Source organism: Aristolochia californica, unplaced genomic scaffold, assembly GCF_029961685.1.
Source record: "Aristolochia californica isolate CCGP_79_NKW_82.1479 unplaced genomic scaffold, dmAriCali1.0.hap1 SCAF_12, whole genome shotgun sequence".
NCBI classification, from domain to species: domain Eukaryota; kingdom Viridiplantae; phylum Streptophyta; class Magnoliopsida; order Piperales; family Aristolochiaceae; genus Aristolochia; species Aristolochia californica.
The window spans coordinates 22,080,512-22,098,615 of NW_027181793.1; the positions used below are offsets into that span (position 1 = coordinate 22,080,512).

The following is an 18,104-nucleotide window of genomic DNA, read 5'->3' on the forward strand; positions in this document are numbered from 1 at the left end:
CTGGTTTCTGCGGGAGAGGATTATCTCTCAGTGAAACTGTTCAGGAAAAGATCATCAATGTGGAGTTTGAATGAGTCAAGTTGGAAGAACGAAGAAAAAAAAAAAAAACTTGTGTTCATTGTGTTCCATTCCTCGTAAACATAAATTAGAACTTTATTATATGGAAGCTGTCGTTTATCATTGTCGTTATTATTTAATGGGAGGGGAAAGCCAATATCATGGCTGGCAGATATGTAGTCATCTAAGCAATTGTCTTAGTAGCACCTTAAGCATACATTAAGGAACTGTCTTTGATCTAAAATTACTCATTTGAGTTTAATAATCGAGACATTGTAAACAACGTTTAATGGCATAATCGTTTGTGAGATGAGCCACCCAAGCTCATTGGTGTTCTCAAATTACAAGTCGGTCCGGCGCTTAATTTATATATTCAAATCTGTGCCAGACGGAACCTCCCTTCGGACAAATGAAGATTGAAATCATGGAAAGGCCAGTCAGGAACATAAACAATGGCAACAGAGTCGTCAAGAAGATCATGGATGATCCAAAGGGTTTCTGGTCCAGTAAGGTAGCTGTAATGGAGGTCAAGAAGGGAGGTTTAATCGCTGCGGCAAGTATCTCAGTGCTCCTTGTTCTGGCCCTCGGAGTATCTATTCGTCCCACGAGGACATTCTTCCTCATAGCTGCCGCCGATGGTGCGGTGATTCTGAGAAATTATAATCTGGGTTTTTGTCCAAATTGCAGTTAGTCGCCGGCACCGTTTGTTCGAAGAAATCGTTTTGCTCTGGAGGGGGAGGAGGTCTGAATTGAGTACTTCCTTCGGCCGGGCTGCCGACTTAGTTCCGTTACGAGGAATTAGAGGCGGCCATCGATAATTTCAGAGCACTGGTTTGCCGAAGAGCCTCCGCCTCCGTCTTCAGAGGCATCCTGTGCGACGGTACTCCTGCAGCCATGAAACGTATCGAGGGGGCGGAGCACGGTGAGCGTGAGTTCCGCGCAGAGGTGATAGCCATTTCCAGCGTCGATCACGTAAACCTGGTTCGCCTACTGGCGACTGCTGCGTTCCAGGCGGCCCCGCTTCCTGTTGTACGAGTACGTCCCGTAGACGGTTGGATCTTCCCCTGGAGAGACAGTCACGACGGTGAAGAATGTTGCCTTCCATGAGCTCTTTGGTTCGAGTCGCTATCGACGTCCTTAGGACTCCAGCCTATCTCCACTACGATTGCCGAGCGCGTGTCCTACACCTGGACGTGAAGCCCGAAAACGTTCTCCACGACGAAAATTTCAGCACTAGACTCTCCCACTTCGGTCTATCGAAGTTAATGGGAAGAGACGAGAGCCGAGTGGTAACGACGATCATAGGCACAAGAGGGTACTTGGCCCCTGAGTAGCTCCTCGAGCACGTTGTCATGGGGAAGTTAGACATTTACAGTTACGGCATGGTCGTCCTGGAGCAGGTGGGAGGGCGGAGGAACGTCCGTTTGGTGGGAGACGCCGACAAGCCGGAGAGAGAAATGGTCGTATTTTCCGAGAATCGTGGATCAGAAGGCAAGGGAAGGGAAGGTGATGGAGGTTGTCGACGAGAGGCTGATGGAGGAAGGAGGAGTCGACGAGAGGGAGGTGAGAACGCTGGTCAATGTGGTCCGTGTATACAAGCCCAGGCTGACGCCCGTGTGGAGGAGGTAGTAGACATGCTCGAAGGGCGGGTGCTGGTTGATGTGCAGCCTCTAAAACTTTAAGAAAAACTTTTTATCCATCACAATTATAACTAAGATTACATTGAATATTTATACATAAAATTGAAAACAGAAAATGGCTATTTCTTGCTCGGCGATCCGTCGGTTCTGGCTGATGAAATTTGGGTATGCAGGCTTCTATTACACTACCATTCACATACCCCCATAAGTTGAGCGTCGGATTAGAATAGACGAGAAGTTTGGAATGAAAAAATTCAAAGAGAGGGCGTGAAATAGGAACATGTAGATCTGTAAGAAGATGCATAAGATGACACATATTGCATGTGAAGTTTCCAATAATAAAAGTTCTTGAAGGAAATGATAATTTAACTCAACATGTTTGGCGCACTTGTGAGAAACGGAATTGGAGTTAAGGAAGATTGCACTTTTGTTGTCACATAAGAGAAGAGGTGGATGTGGAATAGGAACATGTAGATCGGTAAGAAGATGAGTATGCCAAATAATTTCAGCTGCAATGTGCACAAGAGCACGATACTCAAATTCACAGCTGGAACGTGATACTGTAGGTTGCTTTTTTGCACTCCAAGAAATCAATTTGTCTCCAAGATAAATGGAGTAATCAAAGGTGGAGTGACTATCAAGACAACTAGCCTAATCAGCATCAGAGTAAGCAACTAGAACATCAGGAGTAGTAGATGGGCGAAAGGTAAGGTTAAAGTGAATAGTACCAAAGAATACGTTTAACAGTAAGAAAATGATCTTCAGTGGGAGCATGTAGGAATTGGCTAACAGAGTTGACCACATGGGCTATGTCAGGGTGAGTGATGATCAAATATTGAAGGGCGCCAACAAGAGACCTGTAGAGAGTGGGATCTGAAATTAGAGAACCATCTGCGAACAGATGTTGTGAAATGACTATAGGTGTAGAAACTTGTTTGCTATCAAGTAGCTGAGCTCGAGTAAGAATATCCCGTGCATATTTGAGCTGACTGATAATAATCCATCGGTAGTCGGCAAAGCTTCAAGACCAAGAAAGTAACTTAACAGACCCAAATCTTTAGTTGCAAACTCAAGATAAGAGCTGAGTTGTTGCTAGTAATAATTATGTCATCAACATAGAGGAGCAGATATATAGTGTCTAAATGTTTATGAAAGACAAATAGAGAAGTGTCACAACGACTGCAGGAGAATCTAAGTTGAGTGATAAATGAGCTGAAGCACTGGAACAAGGCACGAGGAACTTGCTTGAGACCGTAGAGAGCTTTCTGCAACTGACAAACGTGATGTGGAAAATGAGGATCAATGTACCCAGGAAGTTGTTTTATGTAAACATTTTCAAAGAGAGTACCATCGAGGAACACATTCTTGACATCAAGTTGGTGAAGAGGCCATTCGTTGGTCACAACAATAGATAGCACAACTCGGACAGTAATTACTTTTACCAAAGGGCTAAAGGTTTTAGTGTAATCAACACTAGGGATTTGAGTGTAACCCTTGGCAACAAGGCATGCCTTGATACACTCAATGGATCCATTAAGCAGGTATTTGGTCTGAGACACCCATTTGGAGCCCACAATATTGGTGTTGGCAGGTCGAGCGACTAAAATCCAGGTCCAATTATTTTGTAGAGCATAAACTTCATCATCCATGGCAGCAAGCCAAGCAAGATTTTTAGCGGCAGATTTGAATCCTTTAGGCACAATAGAGACAAGGAGAGCAGTGAGAAGTCCAGAGAAGCTTACGATACAAAGATTGGCCAGATGGCGTGGTTTGAAAGTACCAGTTTTACCTCATGTTAACATAGGGTGAGAACCCGACGGTAGTGTAGAGACTGGAGCAGGAGTAGGAGGAGTGATTCATGTCTTAGGAGGTTCTAGACTGGAAGTTTAGTGCGGCAAGGAGGGACCTACAAAAGAATCAGTGGTCTGCATGGACTCATCGACTGGATCAATACAAATAGAATATGGGTTAAATCCAGATTGAGTAATGTGTGGAGATTGGTATGAGGAGGAAGGAGTTTTTGCTTGGATAAGACTGGGTTCCAAAAAGATGGAAAAATGGAGAGAGGAAGGGGATTGAGCCTGAGATGTAGTGAAACCCTTTATAAGAGGGACTGTAACCCAAAAAAAATGCAGGGACTATTACGTGCTAAAAATTTGTTAAACATATAATCACGTAAGCAAGGAGTATGAAGGGGGTCAGTAGAGAAAAGAGATACGCCCGGTGGCCTTCATGTCGGGACAGAGGAGAGGCGGCAACTATGTTGATGCGCATCAGCGGTAGGGCAACGATGCGCAGAGGAGAAGCTTCTCGTTGGAAAAAATGGTAATCAGAGAAACAGGAGATCAACCTGCTCTGATACCATGTGAAGATTTAAGAAAAACTCTTTATTCACCAAGATTATAAATAAGATTACATTGAGTATTTATACATAAAATTGAAAACAGAAGATGACTATTTCTAGCTTGGTGATTCGTCGGTTCCGACTGATGGACGCTTGGCCTGTAGGCGTTTGTTGCACTGCTGTTCACACCACTGGATACTGAGATGATCGCGGTTGATCTTCTATCTATCAATCAACAATCTGGTGTCGCCGTCCCCAGATAGGAGAGCCGGTGCCATTCGTTATCGTCCATGGGCCGTTCTTCTAACTAGGAATTTTCTCACCACGTATTATATTTATTGATTTTTAAAATTTTACATTTCTGAAGTAAAAGGATCCAAGGATTTCCATTCACAGAATAACTCTGCTTTCTGAGTTTTCTCTCATCCTATGTTGACAAGAGTCCAAAAGTGTCATTTGATTATAAAGTTGAACAACAGATTTTATCCTTAATAATGGTATCAAAGCAATATATCTATTTTGGTATAAACATATTTTATGCTATATTCATATCTAATTTCACGTTAATAAGAGTTAAAAGTGTTATTGGGTTCTAATGTTAAATAATAATCATGTACTAAATCATTTTGAGATGAACCCGAACTCTCCTCTCTTATTATGTATGAGTCTCCAAGCTTGTTACAATTGCAAGAATATTTAAATTATTTTCCACTTTGATTTTACATTCTCATTCCTTTTGCATGCATTGAGAGATTGCACTGTAATTTAATATTAAGCTTGTTACAATTGCAAGAATATTTAAATTATTTTCCACTTTGATTTTACATTCTCATTCCTTTTGCATGCATCGAGAGATTGCACTGTAATTTAATATTTTCTCTAGCATCACCATCATAGAGAGACCCAGAAAGATAAAAAAGGAATATGGGTGTTCTATGAGTTTCTATTCCATTTAGATTTGGAAAAAATGAGTTTGGGAGTTCTGGGTGGAGTAGTTGAGAGTTTGTAAAATGTTGCCATCCAGATTCTTCTCTGCTCTTCACCAGGTTTTCCGATCGGTTTCTCTTAGCATATTCTTTGATTTAAGCCACCGAGGAGCAGTGCGGCTACTGCAGGTAAATCATGGTTCAGAGCTTGAGGAACACGCTGTAGCTGTAGTGCTTCCAAGATCAGGATGACGCTGCTCCGATGGGAGTGGGGGAACCATCAAATCTTCACGGGTGAACCAGTGTGGCCACTTGAGAGAGTAGCCCGAGAAGAACAGATTTCTGCAAAAAGTAAGGAGGAAGACGACATCAAACAATTTGGTCCCCCTGGTCCATCATCCAGATCAACCCATCATTTAATGCGAAGAATAAATTCCATCCAGAAAAGACCAACCTGATTTGCTGAACCTGAGTTTAAATCTCCACGTTTCTGAGAAATCAATCACCAAGCTTTCAAAACCGAGAAAGGATGTTTGTTTAAAAAGCCTACAACCTACCCACCAGAGTCCCAGAGAGCTTGACAAGACTGTTGTGGCCGAAACTACGGATCATGGCTTCATAATTAGCAATTGTTCCCAGAAAAAAGCAAGAATCAACATATTCCTACTATCACTAAGCAGACTGAGTAGCAAGAAAAAGAAGAGCCCTGATCACCTCTCCACAGATATGCCAGTTCTGAGCTTTAAAGCACCTTTAGAGCTCAATCTAAGCTTAAATGTATTTTAACTTGTTTGTCTGCGAGGTTCTAAACTGATAGTTCTACCACAAATACTAATCAAACCCAAAGGTTCCAAAAAAACGAATTATCTAGTTAAAAAAACCCATCATATTCTTGCTTTCCAATGCAACTATAAGCTATTGAAATCATCTAAAATCACCCGACAAGACTAAAAACTTTAAACTTCCAGACACTCAAAATTAGTGGCAACAGCATTTGGCATTGCTGGATAAAAAACTTATGGAAGAGACAACATATTCTCACACCCTTCCCTCCTTGTATTTTGTTTAATGTTGATGCGAATTCTTGGAAGAAAATTAAGACTGGGAACTAATGAATTACTTCCAAAGGTTAGGATTCTCTCCAAGAAAAGAAAGAGTTGACATACTACCTGGATATGCCTATGTTTAATTTATTCTTCTTCCAAGTATACTTTTTGTAGCATATAAAGTTGGATGTGACCTTTTGTTTTTATCAAATCTCTTTAATGCTTTGTAGGTAAGAGAGACCCACCCTCCAACTTTCCCACCTTTAGTTGATTACAACAAAGCAGATTTAACAAAAGAGATCCTCCGTTTTCTCCTCCAGATACTGGGTATCTCATGTTCTGGCAAAATGACCAAACTGTCGGGACCTTGGTATTGGATCAGGCTCTTCATCTTCCATGGAGTCACAGAGACGAGCTTCGAGATTAGCAGGAAATGACCTGCCATGGAGTTCCATGTCATCTTGTTTTTAATTCACTAAGATAGTCTGGGAATACAGCATCGAATCTGGTTTACTTGGTGCAAACTTTCACCTGATAATGGAGAAAGAATTGGATGGAGAGGAGGAGATGATTGGGGAGAAGTATCCTGGTAGGATTTCCTTATCGGTCTGTGTACGTGAACCTCTCCACTCCTTTTTGGTGGTAACAGAGACTCCTGAAACCACCCCCACCGTGACAAAGGGATCGTTTCCATCTTTCAACAAGTTGCAGAATCCTAGACTGGCAAAAGATTAAAATTCTTGCGACGGATGGAGAGTGAATTCGGTGGCTGCACACACAATCATTTCCTGATGCTTGATGGGTCTTATCATGGGATACAAACGTCTCCGCCACCTACCAGAGGTTCCAACATTCTTTCATTTTTATATATCCATGCAGAGAGGATAAACAAGAGAGAAGCTTCCTTCCTGCAAAGGGTGCCGCTGACGAAGATGATGATGGCAAAAATTACAATCTTCTTTCATCTTTAGCATATGCAGCTGAACCTCAACTACGGTTTAGTAATTTCGCTTAAGAAAAAAAAACGAGTAATCGTTCTCAAAAACAGGGAAAAGAGAACTGGGTTTGTTCGCCAGTGAAGAGGACACTTCCGGCGTTGGCATTTTATGAAGCTGGCAGAGGAAAGAATATCAATTTACCATGATTGCTTGTTTCAACTTTTTTTTTGAAAGTTACCAGCTAACGACATCTCTTTTGTAGGAAGACGAGACACCACTAGCCGGTGACAGTCCTTTGGTTTGACAAAGTCGCCCTATCTTTTCAAACTCTAGGCTCATGGTACTTCCGCCATACGCCATTCATTTGTCCAACGCTAACTAATTAGAGCTGGAAGAAGCTAAAGCAAAATTTCTCTGGTGCCTATGAAATCTGGGACAGTTGACCTCAGATGTTTCAGGTTATATTATTAGAGACGATAAGATAAATACAACATAGGATAAATCCAATGGGATCTTATCCGATAATCGAAGGGATTATGTTTATCTTTTATCATGTGATACCAATGAGAGAGTTATATACAAGGGTCTTTTTTTTGTATAGTTGGATTATATCAATTCATACGTATGGACTATACTATATAAATCGGATTTCGATATGGGTTTTTGATAGGAGACCCCCACCCTAGTCGTTCACTTAGATATGAAACTAGGACCCCTTCTCCTCATACATGATCAATCATGGGGTCATTCATAAGTCCTAGTTGAAGAGGCAGTAGGGTCTAACAGAGGGGAATTCATGGTCCCTCTAATCCACTAGGGTGTGGAAGTTTACTTATCTTTAAAGCACTTTTAAGTGAAATGATATAGAAAGATCTCATCAATTATCACAATCTTGGACTTAATTGAAAAGATTAAGGAAGCTTTTCATTTTCTACTTAGGTTAAAAGATTAGGTTTATTGTGGTTCAACAAGATCTGATCACCCATTAAAATGGTGTTAAGTTAGTCCAAGATCATTAATATTTTTAGAAAGAATTAGAAAATAAAAAATGAGTCCTGCCCTTCTCTTCTCCCTCCCATCCCTGCCTTCAGACACAGAAGAAGAGAATGGAAGGCAGACGATGTCATTATCTTGTATCCTGTTTTTGGAACCAATTAGTGGAGGAACTCATAATCTCCTCTTCGTTTAAGTATCAAAAGAGGTGTTTTCCCTTATACAGGGAGAACTTCGTCGCATGGTCTTCTGTGATTTCTGTCCCCAAGGAAGCACCAGGTTTGGTGGATTCAATTCAACTTTGAGTCTAATAATAAAGGATATATTTCTTTGAATTTTTTTATATTAATTTTTATTAATTACAAACGAATTTTCTTTTCTGTACACTCTCAGTTTATTTTTTTCTCATTTTCTATTGAAGTTTGAAGTTTGAAGTTTAATACTCTTCATATGGAAGAAACTGCAAACCGCAATTGCTTGTTTAAAGTTTAAAATTTGAAGTTAAAGCAAAAAACGGAAGAATTAAGAGGCTTGAGGCCAAAGGGGGGCTTCGCAAATTCCGTAGCGGTGTGGGCGTGTGGCGACGCCTTCGATAGTTTCAGGTGTGAATTCGAACCATTTTAAATGTTTAAGAAAATGAACGAAGACAACGTATGCGATCATTTGGAATTTTATGCAATGGCACTATTGTCATCCGATTGAATCCTTGAAAACGCAAGGTTTGGATTATTTGCTCTGACGGGGTAGCTTACGATGATCAGACCTCCACGAATCTATATATATACACATACACGTCTCCGACCGGAGGAAATCGATGCTGAGAAACAAAGCGGAAAAGAAAAAGGAAAAGGAAACGGACAAAAAGAAATAAAACGTTGAGAGAAAAAAGGATCATAAGCTTTCGTTGCTGCTCCACAAATCCAGGTTGGTTCTTGAGAAAAAGGAAGACTCGGATAGCTTTTCATCCCGCATTTTTTTTTCCTCAATGTCTTCCTTCACCTTTAGTTTTCATGTTTGTGGCTTTCTGCTCTCTCTCTGCTCTTTTATTTCAGGATTCATCAAAATATGAAACGAAAACAGAAATGAAAAAGCTGTTTTGGTTTTGGAAATATTCCTTGGTGCTTTTCTTTTCAGTGCCCACAGGCATTGATTCTTTTATGTGCGAGCAAAATGCAAAGCCCTTTCAATCTATAGTTGGATTCTTTCGCTCGAAAAGTGTGTATGCTTTTTGGCTAGTGCCCTTTTATCTAAATTACAAGCTTTTCAGTAACAGTACATGGCTGCTGTAAGCAATGGATTCTGATTCTCTGATGCATGGATTTTTTTTTGCTCGTTTGCCCAAATGGGTATAAATAGAGAGTCAAATTGCCGTTTTTCATCATTGCAGGGACCGTTTCCAGTAAGTGCAGGAGCTGAGTTTTGTGAGGGCTGCTTCTCACGCCACCAACCTCTTGTCAATATGAGCTACGGAACTAGCTCTCTGGGTTCTGGTCAGATTCTCCCTAATCTGTTTTCCATTTTTTAGTTTTCTCTTCTGTTTTCTGAGAGGGCTGTGCTCGATGTCTGCTCTGTTATTTTGGTTTAGGTTGCTTCTCATTTGTTCACGCTGCTCGTGTTTGTATTTTATAGTGACTGATGAATGGTGCACGTATTCAGGATGTGTATCACCGATTCTTTGCGTTTTCCTGTTTTTTTTCTTTTCTTTTTTTTCTTCTTCTTTTTTCTTGATTATTTACAAATTATGTATTCAATATCACGCAAAGATTAATGTCTATCCTCTTTTCCCTTTGTTTTCCTTTTTTTTTCCTTGAATATTTGTTGGTTTTCTGTTACCTCAACTGTAGTGAAATGGAGCTCCATTACTCAGTCAAGATTCACAACTGTTTTCTTCTGGCTTCTGCTATGAACTTTCTAGCAACTCATAGATTGATATTGCTCAACAATGAATAGCTGATCCATAAGTTCGTGGTTGTTAGTTAAGTTCCTGCTAGTTCATTTGATTATTCTTTTCTTTTCCTTTGGTTTTTCGTTTTGAGTTGCATCAGTGTGCTTTCAGGCAGCAGGACTACTAGAAGGACCTTTGAGTTTGGGAGGACCCATGTAGTAAGGCCCAAAGGAAGACATCAGGCAACTATTGTTTGGCTTCATGGTCTTGGAGATAATGGCTCAAGGTTTGTCTCTGTTATTAATGTTTACTTCACTTGATATCTAAAACAAACTTGTGTTTTTTTCATATTGAACATGTTCAATCTTTCATCATTTTTCAAGAGAAGAAAACAATCTCATTTCCTTAAAAAAGAATGAGCAGGTTCAAAGCTGTATATTGCAGTTGGTCACTTATGCAATCAAGCTTCACTTGAGTTCACCACATCTATTGCATGCATTCTAGTTACTTCAAGTAGAGAGTGGCCATGTTGACACCTTGTGAAATAGACACTCCAAATTTCATAATATTTATCTTTATGATACCATTCATAAAAATGAAATCTGACTTTTTGCTTGGTTATTTTTTACTCTTTTCTTCATAAACCATGGTTGATGAGATTCAGTCCCATTTCTTTTCTGAAGCATGTATCTTGTATAGACGCTGGACTTCATCCAGTGTGAAACAGGAAAAAAAGCATATTGAGAATGTCAACTTCTTTGTCTTACTGCTCTGGAAGTATGGTTTTGTTTGAACTGAACCATGTAAAAGTTTGGAGTCTTTTTGTTGGAGATTCTTATTCTGATTGACGTGACGGGAAGCAGCACCCTCAGTAGAATAACATATGGAATATATGATTGCAGTGGTTGTTTTATACTTTTGTCTGTTACTGTAATCTCAACTGGTTATGGAGGCCCTATAATTATAAGACAAGTATCTTTTTGGCTTGAAAAGGGACCACTAGTTCTGGTTGCTTTTTTTTCCATCTAAATTTTCAGCTCCTTCATATACTGTTCCATAATTTTTTTTTGTTAAAGCAGATTTATGTCGAGGAAACTATAGAATCATATTTTCTGATGTTTGTCTATTTTCAGCTCAAGTAGAAAATTGAGCATTTTCTTTCTTTCTTTCTCCTTAAAGATGAGCTCCTTTTGGCCACCTGGTTAACACAATGGTGGCCCATTCTAGTTTTACTCTGTTGTTCACTTAGGATTTTATGAATTCTCAAAAAAAAAAAAAAAAAAAAAAAAAGCCATTAAAAGAAATAAGATGGCATTAGAATACTGTAAACAGTGACGTCCTTTTTTTTACTATGAATTTGCTATTCTGGATTAATAATTTTGTACATGCTGTACTGTATCTTCCCTGTTAAACACTTGATAAACTGATAAACATTTTCTGCCGATGCGTTTTTCTAGTTCATACAAGTTTTATTAATTTTTTAGAGGGTTTCCACTTGGTTATTTCACAATTACCATATATTCCGGGTCAAATACTAGCTTATTTTACTCTTTAAATGTTCGGTTCCAGGTCTGGCACCTACTTACACCTGTTTCTGTTTCACTATATTAGCCACATTTTTATTGTCTGAGTTATTTCTTTTTCAAAACCAATAAACATGGAGATATGTCTTCACATTGTTCTTTTTTCTTTTATTTTGCAGCTGGTCGCAGCTCTTAGAGACTCTTCCTCTCCCCAATGTAAGTTTGGAAATTGTAGTTGACTTGAGCTGACAAGGAGATGCATTGAATTCTCGTTGTCTATGGTTTTCATGAATGAGTACTGAGCAATTGCATGGTCAAAAAGTCAAAATTTTCTTTAATAAAAATTTTTGTACCTTGAAAAAGAATTTCATCGTCAATTATTTCTGTCTAGCATATTCTGTTTGCTAATCTTTGCTTATTAATAATGTAGATTAAATGGATATGTCCAACTGCTCCAACAAGGCCAGTGGCAATCTTTGGAGGGTTTCCTTGCACAGCATGTAAGAGCTGCTCTGAGTGGCAAATTATTACCTTGAATGATATGTTCATTTGGCAAATATAGTGCACTCTTGATTGCTTTCTTTGTTCTTTTTGTCAGGGTTTGATGTTGGAGAACTGTCTGAAGATGGTCCTGATGACGTGGAAGGTCTAGATGCTTCTGCAGCACATGTTGCAAACCTTTTGTCCACAGAGCCTGCTGATAGTATGTTTTCTGAAACACCAAGCATTTCAGTAGTCTTCTTTCACTTTTGATATCAATATATGAATGTTTTCTCTTTGCTTCAGTCTTTTGATTTTGTTCTGTTGAGACAAATGACTAATGCTATTTTCATGCTGTGAACTTTCCTATAACTTCATAGCTTGAACCTCTGCAAGTTTTATTTTGTTAGCACTACACTTTTTTGTCTGTCCATTTCTATATTAGAAAATGGCATGAGGTGCACGAAGACAGGGATCCATTTCTTCATATATTTGTCTGCGTGTTTCTTTATTCAAGAACATCTTATGGTTGAAATCTGTTTAGGAAAGCATCTGTTTTGTAAGCAAAAAATTGTATTGTCAATTTGGCCATGTTTAAATTTATATATTAAATTTCGTTTCTTCAGAAGAAAATAAAAATGCAATTTATTTGAGTACTTAAAAGGCTTGGCCATCTTTCGTTTCACAGTCAAAATTGGTGTTGGAGGCTTCAGTATGGGTGCTGCAACTGCTCTGTATTCTGCCACTTGTTGTGCCCATGGAAGATATGGGAATGGCAATCCTTACCCTATCAACCTACGTGCAGTTGTGGGTCTAAGTGGCTGGCTTCCTTGTTCTAGGTTCTCTGTCTATCCTCTTGAAGTCCATTTATTTGTTTCTATAGCTGTATGAATTGCACTTTTGTGTTGTCCCTATTTCTTTCCCATCTTTGGTTTGTTCATTTCCAAATCAATTATTGTTTTCCAGGAGCTTGAAGAATAAGATTGAAGGATCCGTGGAGGCTTCAAGGCGTGCTGCATCCCTTCCACTGTTGCTTTGCCATGGCAAAGGTAAGTAGCTACTGGTGTTACATTAGTTGACCTTTTTTTTAGCTTTTCTGATCTGGATTACATTAGTTGACCTATTTACGCTTGAGAATGCATGACGGCATTGTCACCGCATTACAAAATGAGTTGCCTTTTGTATTTAAACATGGCCTCCTTTTAACTGGTTTGACTTGACAGTACATTATAAATTGCTTGCATGCTTCACTCACATAGGGTTCAGGACATCATTTTTTCAACTTTCAAGCCATGACTTCCCAACTAGAAGTTTACATCAAAGATTGCAGAACCTGGGACATAGTCCTTTTTAACTTTTTGTAGTGTTAAAACGATGCTGGTCCTGCAGTTCTGTAAGAATGCTAATTTCAAGATTAGATATTAGCAACTCATATGAAACTGTTGTTAATCATTGGGCAAGTACATGGACTAAAATGCCCTTATTGTCTCTAGAAAAGCTATTAATGCATCACAGTTTTCTAACTCGGGAGGGGACTGAGCTTTTAATCCATCTTCCAGGGGATGATGTTGTCCTTTACAAACATGGAGAAAAATCTGCAGAGGTTGTAAACTCGAATGGATTCCGAAATCTTACTTTCAAAGCCTACAACGGGTAACAAGTCCATTTCTCCTTGCTGCAACTTCTTGTAGCTGTAGATTTAGATGCATCCTATTTTGAACAGAAATTTATTTAAATTCATTACATCCTGTGCAGGCTTGGACACTACACAGTTCCTGAAGAGATGGATGATGTCTGCAAATGGCTCACAGCCAGGCTGGGGCTCGATGGATCTCGCTCGTGAATGAGGATTAAGCAGTTGCTTTCAAATAAATGGGTGGGGAAGGAATCAAGAATGAAAACTTGTTGAGCAACAGAAAAAAAGAAAGAAAGATGGAAAAAAATGTAGTAGTGGGTTTGGGTTGTATGGTATAGTGGGGCATTAGTTACTGGGTCCCTTTTGGTTCTCTCGCCTTTATAATATAGAAACGTTTGATATGTTGTTTTTCTTTTTTAATCTCAATTGGCTTGTTGGCACCTTAATAGGGTTGGTGTTAGTTGAATTTGATTCTGATAATTGGGTGGTTATTTTTATTGACATCTCTTGTTCTTACCAATTTCATGACACCCTCATGGTTCTATGCTCAGTTTGGCCTCCAAAAAAGGAGGCACCTCTTGTACTGTAACAGTGCCCTTTCTTTTCAGAAACTGAGATTCTTCAATGTTTGTCCAAACATCATTTTCAACTCCTCACACCTATTGTGCAAACAGAAATCAACTTCTGCTGGAGTATAATGTGCTAGGGTAGAACACTGATAATGTACTTAAATTTATATTGTGTTTGAATTTATGACATGCCAAGGTGTTATTTTTATTCACCACTCTTAAATAACATAAAGAAATGATGAACAATTAATTGTATTTTTATCCTACCCCTCAACCCTGCATGATATTTGTTAAATTGGGTCCAAGACTTTATCCTAAAATGACTAGCCAACTTAGGTGTAGGCCTCTTTTGTGGCACTACAAGTAGATAGTTTAGGTGCAGGCAGTACCCGTTCTGATACCATGTTAAATTGGGTCCAAGGCCCTATCCAAAATGACTAGCCAACTTAGGAAACCTTTTTTCTAGCTAATAAATTCAAGATTTTTGTACTCAATAATCCATGTGGGACTATTCCTTAACAATATTACTTTTTCCATGTCTTTCATGGTACATAAGAAAAAAGAAACTTGTTTGAAGTTATCCCTCCAAGAAACCGAAATCTAAGACTCAAGACAACAACCTCTCCTTCCATTACTCATCAATATTATCAAATATCTGAAAATAACAACGTCAAAGTTTCACCTTTACAAGAAATAGAACTATAGATTTCATATTTATTTTCTCCCTTTCCTTTGAGAAACTTGACTTGAGACAACCTCTCCTTCAATTCACCAGCACTATCAGATATCTGAAAAACAACAACGTCAAAGTTTTACCTTCAAGAGCTAGAACTACATGTTTGGTATATATATTTTCTTCTTTTTTTTCTTTGCTCTTTCAAAGTTGTATCGATAACCTGTTGTGGTTTGTATTTATGATATTATAATATTATTCTTTTAAAGTTCAACCCATAGGGAAGAAAACATTTTTTTCTTTGTGTTATCATCTCTATATCATATTGTCATCTTCGTGTTTTTATGTGGTCTTCACAATAATATATTTTCCCTTTTAATTTTTTTTATTTTTCATTAACAATCACTCTTTTTCCTTACTGAAGAACCATTGTTTTTTGAATCATTGTTTTTTATTACAATAATAGTGCTTTGAAAAGCAATGATTCCAAAAGCAATGCTTTTCACCAAGAATTACTACTTGATCTCAACTTTTTCCTAAGAATAACTACTTTGCACTTCAAATTAGTGTTTTCATGATTTGAGAATCACTAATTCTTCCTAACACCAAGAATCACTAAGCTCTAAAAATCAATGTTTTTTTCTTGAAAAGCAGTGATTTGAGAATCACGATTTTTTCTTTGCAAACCACTACTTTTTCACCAAAAATCAATTTTTTCACAACAAATAAGTGCATAGTGATTTGAGAATCACTACTTTCACTATAAATCGTTGTTTTCCATGATTTGATAATCATTGCATTCCTTTGAAAAAATAGTTTTTTTTCTTGCAAATAAGTGATTTGAGAATCACTACTCTTCATTAAAAGTCAATACTTTTTTCATTGAAAAACACTTCTTTTCATTACAAACCAATGTTTTTTTTTATGATTTGAGAATCACTATTTTTTCTTAACACCAAGAATCACTGCTTTACTCAGAAAATTAATAAATTTTTCTCTCGAAAAACAGTGATTTGAGAATCAATGCTTTTCCTTGACACCAAGAACCATTGTTTTTCACAACAAAATTAGTACTTTCAAAAGCACTGATTTTTTTTCTTGGTCTTGGAAGTTATTTTAAATAGATCATTTGTACATTCTATTATTATTCCATGTGATAAAGTCATAAATATTTAGAACTCCCAAGCTAGTATTTCTATTATAGAATTATGGATTTCTGTTAAAAAATATGTTTATATTGAAAAATGATACAATATTTATCAAGAAGTTCTTTTTCCAAATTTCCCACTTATTGCGTTTCTTTTTACTACTTTGCCAAGAGACGAAGATCCTGGCCTAGGAGTACTTTATTAATAGAAACATTAAAAAACACTATTCCCATACAGGTAGTGTGCTTGAAATTGTTCATGATTCAACAAAAGATTATTTGATATGAAAAATAAGCCCATCTACTACAACTCTCTTCCTACTTATTGATTGAGTTTATTTTGCCTACCTTACTGGTATACATTATTGTATTTAAATCTAACACTTTAATGCTCTAGTTGTACATTTTTTTGGTTCATAGGACACTGATGTTGAACCATAGAATCCAACACAAGTAATAGAAGAATGAGAACCAAAAATAGGTATGGAGTTTTAAACCCTTGATGAAGCATATGAATTGTATTGATTATGGGAGAATGACAAGTTTTAGCATTCACAAAGACACAATTCTCAAAACATCCACTAATGTGGTTCGTTTGAGATCCTTTGTTTGTTCAAAAGAATGACATAAAAATAAAATAAAGGAAAGGTAGACATCAAATCTCTATGAGCTACCACAAGAATTGAGGGTCTTCCTTGCATGAAAGCTAGTTTCCATTGTAATTGAAAGTATCAAGTTGTAAAATTTGAAGCAACACACACTCATCAGCAGGCAACAACCAAAATGTGTTATTTGTGTATGTCTCAAAGGAAAATAACCAGTGTATAAGCAGCTCAAATAGACATTACAAGTTCATCAAGTATTGCACTTAAGGCAGCTTACGATTTGCAAAGTAAGTTAGTTGGAGGTCAGGAAAGCATGTGTTTTCTGCATGTTGATGATAAGAACCATTTGTTGACAAAGCGCTAACAAGCAATGGAAATTGGTATAGTTGGAGCTATCATCTAATATTTGAAAAAGAAGAAACATGAAAATCCGACTTATTTCTACTTGTTTCAATTAAATAATGAAGAACAAATAACAAATATTTTTTGGGCAAATGCAAGATCTATTGTTTGGTGATCTTGTCTACTTTGACCCTATATATAAAACAAACAAGTATGGGGGACCATTTGTACCAATTCTAAGGATGAATAATCACAACCAAACTGCAGTATTCGATTGTGCACTGTTATATGATAAAATGATAAATTCATTCATTTGGCCGTTTGAAACATTTATTGAAGCTATGATTGGAAAGAAGCAAAAAACTATCCTCATACACAAAGTGTAGCAATGGCTAAAGCAATTGTCATCATGATACCAAAGACATGTCATAGGCTCTACATTTGGTGTATAGTCCAAACTGCCACATTTGAAAAAACTAAACCAATCTATGCAACGATTTAGGGGTAGCATATATTTTCTTTGATGAAGTTTAAAATCTTCTGTGCCAGTGACCATTAGGCTACTGGTCGTTGCCTAATTTAGGGGTAGCATATATCAAAATTTTAAATTAACTTAGTTCCAAACCTTAGGGAAGTGCATTTTGTTTTTCCAAAGTTAGTTTTTGTCATCATAAAAAAAGGGGAGATTGTTAACCATAGGTTGACTCCCTTGATGTTTTTTTTGATAAAAAAATTAATTGATTTGACAATTTCCAAAACTAAGTATTTCAAATACTCTACCTTTAAGAATCAATGCATATCAAGGTCTAAAGGTTTAAAATAATCAAACCTACTCAGACCGTAAGCAACATTGAAGAACCTCTCTTGAAGAAGCACTCACAAGGGAGAATACAATGAGAAGATTAGAGTTTAAGTCTAAATGTCATATATCAAACTCAGTAACAAATGTAAGAGAGAATTCCTAACTCCATTCTTTGAGTACAATTGTGAATATGGAGCTTTAGGTCTTACACTGCATACAAGCATGTTTAGGAACCTCATATATATCTCTTAAAGCATAATAGAATACATATAAAATTATTTTCATGCTTTTAAAGTCAATTTAGTTGAACTGGCACTGGAATGATCAATCAATCTCTACCAATGATTGATCATCCAGGAAAGTGTAGGCCAAGACTATAAAACATAATCGATCACCATAGTGGATTAATGGATCATAAAAAACGTGACCATATCATGCAATAACACATGATCGATCATTCCATTTGGTTTGATCAACCAATAATGTCTAGGAGAGCAA

General features: G+C 37.6%; 1 protein-coding gene and 1 pseudogene across 3 annotated transcripts; both read left to right on the forward strand.

Annotated features, from left to right (window-relative positions):
• Window positions 1-577: 577 nt before the first annotated feature.
• Window positions 578-4,304, forward strand: LOC137946720 (probable receptor-like protein kinase At5g20050; annotated as a pseudogene).
• A 4,148-nt stretch (window positions 4,305-8,452) lies between these two features.
• Window positions 8,453-13,971, forward strand: LOC137945313 (uncharacterized). 3 transcript variants are annotated; one of them, XM_068791150.1, is made up of 11 exons: window positions 8,453-8,546; window positions 8,706-8,868; window positions 9,332-9,434; window positions 10,001-10,115; window positions 11,532-11,568; window positions 11,783-11,852; window positions 11,951-12,055; window positions 12,521-12,671; window positions 12,799-12,881; window positions 13,392-13,485; window positions 13,588-13,971. In XM_068791150.1, the coding sequence occupies exons 3-11, from the start codon at window positions 9,404-9,406 to the stop codon at window positions 13,673-13,675; spliced, it is 774 nt and encodes a 257-aa protein (XP_068647251.1). In that variant the 5' UTR covers window positions 8,453-8,546; window positions 8,706-8,868; window positions 9,332-9,403; the 3' UTR covers window positions 13,676-13,971. The 3 variants fall into 3 exon arrangements, with proteins under 3 accessions (XP_068647251.1, XP_068647252.1, XP_068647250.1); XM_068791151.1 differs by lacking the exon at window positions 8,453-8,546 and having other exon boundaries at window positions 8,627-8,868; XM_068791149.1 differs by lacking the exons at window positions 8,453-8,546; window positions 8,706-8,868 and adding an exon at window positions 8,881-8,956.
• Window positions 13,972-18,104: the final 4,133 nt, after the last annotated feature.

What these genes read in the sequence shown, in the direction of transcription:
- LOC137945313 (XM_068791149.1), top strand. Translation starts at nt 8,930, where the DNA reads ATGTCTTCCTTCACCTTTAGTTTTCAT. An exon ending in AGACTCTTCCTCTCCCCAAT is followed by an intron (nt 11,569 to 11,782) that starts GTAAGTTTGGAA and finishes TTAATAATGTAG; the next exon opens with ATTAAATGGATATGTCCAAC. An exon ending in ACTTTCAAAGCCTACAACGG is followed by an intron (nt 13,486 to 13,587) that starts GTAACAAGTCCA and finishes CATCCTGTGCAG; the next exon opens with GCTTGGACACTACACAGTTC.